At 52.3% G+C, this 7,791-nt stretch overlaps 1 protein-coding gene across 1 annotated transcript in view; it reads right to left on the bottom strand.

Annotated features, from left to right (window-relative positions):
* The window catches only part of Igdcc4 (immunoglobulin superfamily DCC subclass member 4), a 38,073-nt gene that overhangs the window by 13,114 nt on the left and 17,168 nt on the right, over nt 1-7,791 (bottom strand). Inside the window, exons 5-6 of the mRNA XM_004628930.3 lie at nt 2,767-2,903; nt 1,687-1,827 (exon numbers count right to left, since the gene is read on the bottom strand). Of these exons, the coding sequence (XP_004628987.2) occupies nt 1,687-1,827; nt 2,767-2,903 (278 nt within the window). The remainder of the gene's footprint in view (nt 1-1,686; nt 1,828-2,766; nt 2,904-7,791) is intronic.

The following is a 7,791-nucleotide window of genomic DNA, read 5'->3' as shown; positions in this document are numbered from 1 at the left end:
ACACATAGCCTTCCTTTCAAAATTGCCCAGGTTGGCCTCGAACTTGTGATCCTCCTCCTCAGCTTTCAAAGTGCTGGGATTACAGGTGTGGGCCACCATGCCTGGCTATAGCTGTATCTAAGCGATGGACTATTATATAGTCATTAAAATTATTTTAGAAAACTGTGAGGGTTGGGGAAATGCTTATTCTATCCTGCCAAATGAAATAAAGTTTGGTACTGTCAACGTCGCACACTTTCTCGACTTCAGGAGGAAGTGTACATATGCATGGGGAAAAAAAACCCTGGAATAAAATACATGCATATGTTAACTATTTTTATCGCTGAGTGGTGGCATATTTTTCTGCTTCTATTTTTTCCTACTCTTCTAAAACAGTGACTATGTACAGCATTTGCAGCCAGAAAACAAAACAAAACACGAAAAGCCCATGTCCCTTCCCAGATTCCCGAAGTTAATTCCTAGATAAGGAGCAGGGCCCAGAGGCCAGGAATGAAGCTCCCCTCGGCTTGTCTGGAGGCACTTTGAGTCGACTTGCTGGAAAACCACGGTGTCAGACTCTTCCCTGAGCAGGTGGATCCCGGGAGCAAACGTAGCGCCCCCTGCAGGCTGTGGAGGCCTAGCGCAGGTCTGGGCTGCTGTACTTTTAAGAAGCTCCCTGGGTGACCCGGATACAGGTGGGGATTTATGAAATGTTGGTACTAGGGCTCTGCGTGACGCCACAAACTTACCGCAGTAATAGTACCAGGGTCTCGCAGGCCCAGGGGGTCCTCCTCTCTAGGAGTCCATGATACAGTGCAATTCACATGGTGCAAGATACTAGCACTGTTGTATTCCATCTGCTTGGTGTAAGTAGTTATTCCACGGATTGTTTTTATTTAAACTATTTTAATTATATACCCCCCCCCAATACTGTGGATTCAACCTAGAGCCTTTGCACTGAGCTACATCCCAGGTCCTTTTCATTGTTTATTTCTTTTTTAAATTTTATGGCAAGTTCTTACTAAGTTGCTAATTTGCCCACCCTGGGTTCAAACATAGGATCCTCTTGCCTCAGCCTCCCAGAGTGCTGGGATAACTGACATGGTGGAAAGAAGGGGCGCTAAAGCTTGGGTGTGGGCTCTCTGGACCCTGGACTCCTCATTGGCCCACTGGGAAGAATAATCCCAGCACCTGCTGTCCCCAGGGGCCTCTGGGTGGCCCTGGCAGGAGACAGGGTCAGACTACACGCAGGGTGAGCTTTGGCCTGGTGCTGTCCTTAGCTTACAGCACCTCCAGGAACTGCGTCCTGCAGGACTTGTCTCCTTTGACCGACACCCTCCCCCTCTCTTCCTGGACATGGCATGGGTGAGAGAAACATGGGTGAACCTCTGTCTCTCACCCATGTCTTGTTTCCTGTGCCCAGCGCACTGCCAGGCCCATTAAGGCAAGAGCACGCTGGGTGGAACAAGTGGCAGCTTTGTGGCTCCCCAGACCCACTGTGGGGGAGGGGCTGTAGCCCTCTGACAGGCTCAGGAGCGCCTTCCTGCTCTCACTTGTGACATGGTCAGAGGGACAGAAAGAAAACCCCAGACCCGGCCTCATGCCTGCTATGTTAGTCAGTCCCTGTGACACCAGAAGGCCAGTGACCTGGGGACACGGAAGATGCCACACCTTTCTTTCCCCTCCTGCCCAGCCCTCTCCACTCACCCCGCCGGGCCCAGGACACGATAGGGGTGGGGTCAGCGGAGGCCACACACTCCATCACCACACTTTGCCCGGACACCACCGTGGTGTTCTCTGGTCCTGCCACGATGACCACGTCCTGCTCTCCGGTGACCCCCAGGGACCCTGGAGAGAAGACAGGCAGTGAACATCTTCCTGGGGCTCCACACAGCCCCCGGAAGCGGCTGGACAGTTGTGCCTCCCTCCAGCTGCCCCTCCCAAGGCCCAGGACTACAGGGTCAGCACTGCTGCTGTGTGACCCTAGGCAAATCCCTTCCCAAGAGCCTCATGCTCCCTGGGGAAAGGCAGGGCGCGCATGCCCGCAGCAGCACCTGAGCGCCCCGCCCTGCCTGATCCGGGGTTCTCAGAGGAAGCAGCCCCTGGGCAGAAGCTGGTAATATCTGGTTTGTGCAGCAGGTGGAGGCAGAGACCCTGGGCACGTGTGTGTGTGTGTGTGTGTGTGCGCGCGCGGGCGCGGTGGGACGACAGTGAGACAGATGGGGGGTCTTGACACCACCTCTGTAGTCGGCAGAGCGCCCACAAAGTGCCAGGCACTGCCCACTGTCCCCTCAGTGGCCATGAACACTCTAAGACGTCTGCTAACAAGCCCAGGGTCGTTCAGACTGGGATTTAAACCAGGCCACGACTTCAAAGTCTGTGTGCCCTTCCTACTCCTGTCACAGGGGCAGAAATGACGTGAGTGTGGCCTGCGGAGAGCCAAGTGGGGTGACTCTCCAGCACCCCAAGGCCTCGGAGCTCCCAGGGTAAGAGAGCTAGGGGGAGAGGCAAGGGCTGCGAGGAGACACCTCACCTCCAGACGAATCCCCGTCCCAAGGGGACACGGGGACTCCGCAGGAAGGACGAGCCCTGAGCGGGATTCAGTCTGGGTCCAGCTCCAGGCCTGTCCCCAGCTGGCTGGGTGGGAGGCAGTGCCCGCTGGGCATCACTGCTTCCCTGTCCAGTGGGACCCCTGCCCCGGCACCCACCCGAAGGGCCTCTTGAGGCCCCCAGCTCACAGGCAGCTGCTCTCAAATCCGCCAGGTCCCTCACCCTGCAGCTCCCTACCTCTGCGGGCCACGCTGAGTGGCGCCTCGCGGCTGAAGCGCTGTCGTGCTGAGTTGGTGGCCACGCAGCGGTAGGAGCCTGCGTCGCTGTCCCGGACGTTCAGGATCTGGAGGACACCGTTGGGGAGAGTGATGAGCCTGTGGAAGGCGGAGAAGGCAGCTGAGGGGTGGCTCAGGGAGGTGCAAAAACTAACAGGGGCCACTGGGGGGCGCGCGGAGCCCGGTGCTCCCGCTTGTCAGGGGTCACCCGCACCGCTTTCCGCGCCAAGGTGGTAACAGCTCCACCCTCAAACCGCATGGACCTTTTGGACCCAGCAACGCCGCCTCTAGGACTCTAGCTTGTGGACAGTCGCACACTTCTGCGCAATAACGTTTGTCGGACCCCAACACCGGAAGCTGGAGCTACCTGGTGTCGCCTGCAGGCAGGGACGGGCCATTTGCTCTGGATGTGGAGAGGCGGCAGCTCCAGGCCGGCAGGCAGAAGGGGAGCTCCTTGCAAAACAGTAACACATGAGGACAAGCGGATGCCTCTATGCGGACTTGTGCCCGGGCGTCTCTGGCCAGGGTAGCCATCTGAGAAGGGGACTGCAGATGACTGGGAGCTGGGGTAGGAGGGACAATGTAGCTACAGAATCTCTCACACAATTTGATTTTTTTTTTTTTTAAATCAGGAATTGAACTCACAGGCAGAAGCTGTGCTGCTGAACTGTATCCACAGCCCCTGAATGATTGATTGATTAATTGATTGATTTTAATGTCACTGGGGATTGAATCCAAGGTCTTTGCACTGAGCTGTCTTCAGCCTTTTAAAATTTTTTTAATTTTGAGACAGACCCTTGCTAAACTGCCTGGGATGGTTTCAAACTGCCAGTCCTCCGACCTCAGCCTTCCAGAGCGCAAGGCTTACAGGTGTGTGCTGGCTCAGTTTTTTTTTTAACCCCCTGCTTGAGTTCCAGTCTCCCTACTCTGATAAAGTCCCTGAGGAGCCTCGGTTAGTGTCCCATGGGGTGGGTCCACTTGGGCCGAGAGAGCTGTGGGTGGGAGTGAAGCTGGGCTGCTTTGAGTTCAGGTGACTCCATTGGCTGGGGTGTCAGCACTCCAGGGTGTCAGAGCTGGGGTAAAACTTGAACCCAGCTCTTCTAATGCCCAGTGCCATATGCTGTCACAGCAGCCATGGGGAGTGCCCACAGGGACCCCAGAGGCCCACACCTGTATCCCCTGGCCAGAGGGTTAATGTGACCCAGACCTCACTTGGGAAATGACCAGACTGAGGCAGGGAGGTCTGTTGGGGGAAGAGGTGGTGGGCAGCTGAGGGGCTGCCGGGTACTCCTGAATCCTCTTGTGGGGCCCCTTTGGGCCAGCCCCAGGATAAAGTCCTAGTTTCTAGAAGAAGCAAAGAGCAGCACTGGCCTGGGGTGTAGGCCTATCTGAGACACAAGGAACAGGGCAGCCCTGTGCTGGCAGGAGACCCCTTGGTTCCCGGGAAGCAGAGTGGAGAGAAGAGAGCGTGGACACCAGCCTGGAAACCTGCTGGGACCCCAGACTCAGAGGAAACCATAAACCTGCATCTTCCTTCCCTGTCACCTGCCTCTGACTCTGGTGGCCCACCAGAAGCCACCAGGGTGAGGCTAATTGGAAACCCTTGACCAGGACCCACAACACAGGAACAAGGATAAAAATAGTGATGCAAAAGGATAAGCAGGACCCCGTGGGGAAGGAGCTCCTGCTCCCTCCAGGCCTGCTCTAACTCCATGAGCCCCCCTCCCCTCCCCTCCTTCACCCCCCTTCCCCTGTCCTCTCTTCCTCTCCCCTCCCTTCTGCTTTCCTCCTCTTCCCTCCCCTTCCCTCCATTTCTCTTCTCTCCCCCTCCTCTCCCTTCCCCTACCTCTCCCCTCTCTCTCTCCCTTCCCCTCTCCTCCCTCTCCTCTTCTTTCTCCCCTCTTTTCCCTCCCCCTCCTCTCCCTTCCCCTACCTCTCCCCTCTCTTTCTCTCCCTTCCCCTCTCCTCCCTCCCCTCTTCTTTCTCCCCTCCTTTTCCCTCCCCTCTTCTCCCTTCCCTTCCCTTCCCCTCCTCTCCCTCCCCCCAACCTTCCCCCCTCCTCTCCCTCTTCTCCTTTTTCCTCTCACTAGCTGGCTGCACCACCAGGAACAGCCTCCACTCCCTAACCCCAAAGCTTTCTGTCCTTCCAGGGCAATCATGCCCCTAGGACCCAAGAGCTGTTTCTTCCTCTGGCAAATAGCATTTCTTTATGTGTAACAAATGAAGAATGCCTTTCGCCTGTCATGATACTGTTACCTACCGTAGCCAACTGCATTGTTGTACTCATCTAAAATCTTTTCTTCTTTCCTAGCTGGGCATGGTGGCCATCCTAGCATTCAAGAGGTCGAGGCAGGCAGATCACCATAACTCCAAGGCCACCCTGGGCTCTACAGTGAGTTTAAGCTCAGCCTCAACTACGTACATGTCCAGATCCTGTCTCAGAAAACAGACAAACGGGGCCGGGGAGATAGCTCAGTAGAATGAGTGCTTCCCTGGCAAGCCCAAGGAAGGGACTGAGTTCAATCCCCAATTCCGAAAAAAAAAAAAAAAAAAAAGACAACCCCAAAACAAAACCTTCTCTGTTTTGTTAAAATACATTTTTAGAAGATCTGTCCTTGGAAAGATGTCCAAGATATACTGGTTAGTGGGGGAGAAAGGTCACCAAATGGTGTTTAAAAAAGCAATTCTATTTTTGGAAAATAGACAAATGATACCTTAGGATTTGTGCAGAAAAAAAATCAAAGTTGGCAAAGTGCGCATAGTTCGTGGAGTTTTCTCTGAGATGAGATTACCAAAAATTCTTGGTTGCTGAGCTTTATCTTTTTTTTTTAAGGAAAGAAACAACAATGAATTAGATTTTTTTTTTTTTTTAAATACGGGAGTCTCTCCCATTTGAGGGTGTGGATGTGTGCACCTGTGCCCTCAGTCTCCTGACTCCGGGTCCCAACCCAGAAGCAGCAGATGCAGGTGGAGTGACCTGGCTCAATGCGTGTGATTTAGCCAGTGACAGTACCGTCTTGGGCCACAGTTTTCCCATCTGAGCAATGGGTTAAATGAGTCCTATCCCTCAACTTCACAGTCATTGCCCTCTTCCCATGTTACAAGCTCACATATAGGACAACACGAAGTCCCAGGCTCCGAGCACATGTGCAGCGATGGAGCCACACACATATTTCAAAAGACCACAAGGAACCATCAAAAACAGTAATAATGTTATTTAGTCAGTATCTCAGTTTTCCCCATTCCATAAAGGTTTATATTTTACCATTTTAAAAGAAATTCAAATGCCAGCCATAGGGGGGCACACCTGTAATCCCAGCACTGGGAAGGCTGAGGCAGGACGATCCCTGCAAGTTCAAGGCCAACCTGGACTGCACAGTGAGTTCCAGGCCAGCCTGACCTAGAGAGTCAGACCCTATCTCAAAAAAACCCAATTCAACAACAAGAGAAGGATACAATACAGTACATTCAGGTGAAAAAAAGTAGCTATTTATAGGATGAAAATCTCTGTTCAGGGGCTGGTGAGATGGCTCAGTGGTCTTAAAGCACCTACTTAGAACAAGCTTAGCAAAGCACAGGGACAGCAGTTCGATCCCCCAGCACCACATGCCAGCCAACTCCGCCCTCTGGTGGGCTGAGCTGGCATACACACACATAAATAAATAAATTTAATAAATAAATAAAATAATCTCTGTTCAAAAGGAAATAATAATTATTGTTATTATTAGCAATTTGTTGTTATTAGCAATCCTGGGGATCGAACCCAGGGCTTTCACACTGAGTTATTCCACCAGCCCCTCCCTCCTTCCACCCCTCCGTCTCCTCTCTCACTGTAGGTGTGCACCACCACACCCAGACATGAAGGTGAGTATTCTTGTTGCTTGCCCACATCTAAATCTGCTGCCCCCACCCCCAAAAGACCATTTGGGCCCAGAGATTAAAGGACACATAAGAACCAGGCACGGTGGCCCAAGTCTATAATCTCAGCACTTGGGAGGCTGAAGAAGGAAGATCACTGTGAGTTCAAGGCCTGCCTGAACCACGTAGGGAGACTCTGCCTCAAAAAACAAAACTAGGGGCTGGGGAGATAGCTCAGTGGAATAAGTGCTTGCCTGGCAAATGCAAGGTCCTGAGTTCGATCCCTGGTACCATTCAAACAAAGCCAGATGAAATGACAAAGCAGCTCTGAATACTCCAAGGGCCAGTGAATTTTTTTTTTTTTTTTTTTGCGGAACCAGGGATTGAACTCAGGCCCTTGCACTTGCCAGGCAAGTGCTTAAAGTGCTTATTCCACTGAGCCATCTCCCTGGCCCCTAGTGAAGCCTCTGCAAGCACCACCCAGAGCAAGGGACACTAGCTGAGGATCACAGAAGGCCAGTGGATATAGTGGGTCCTGGGAAAAATTTCGAGGAAGACTGGTGAGAGAGCCTGGATTACACTTGAGGGCTTTAGTTTATTTTTCAAAATGTGGGTGAAAAGCCAGGTGTGGTGACCCAAGCCTATAATCCCAGCACTCTGGGAGGCTGAGGCAGGAGGATTGCAAATCCAGCCTGGACAACTGACAATTTAGCAAGATCCTGTCTTAAAAAATCAAAGGAATATAGCCCAGTATGAAGACCCTGGGTTCAATCACTGGTCTTGGAAAAAAGAAAGGAAGAAAGAAATTGAGAGAGAGAGAGAGAGAGAGAGAGAGAGAGAGAGAGAGAGAGAGAATGCTGATAACAGAATGACTTCAAATGCATCCAGGCATATTTGTTATTTCAGAAGTTATGTGTTTATTTTTTTAAGGTTTTAAAAAAAATTTTATTTGAGGCTGGAGAGATGGCTCAGTGGTCTAAAGCACCTACTTGAAACAAGCTTGGCAAAGCACAGGGACCGGGGTTCGATCCCCAGCACCACATGCCAGCCAGCCCTGCCCCCTGGTGGGCTGAGCTGGCCACACACACACACAATAAATAAATGTAATAAATAAAAATAAATAAATATT

The sequence above is a fragment of the Octodon degus genome, unplaced genomic scaffold, assembly GCF_000260255.1.
Source record: "Octodon degus isolate 3935 unplaced genomic scaffold, OctDeg1.0 scaffold00026, whole genome shotgun sequence".
In the NCBI taxonomy this organism is placed as follows: Eukaryota; Metazoa; Chordata; class Mammalia; order Rodentia; family Octodontidae; genus Octodon; species Octodon degus.
Note: the sequence above shows the minus strand (reverse complement) of the source record. Positions and strands in the feature narration are given on the sequence as shown.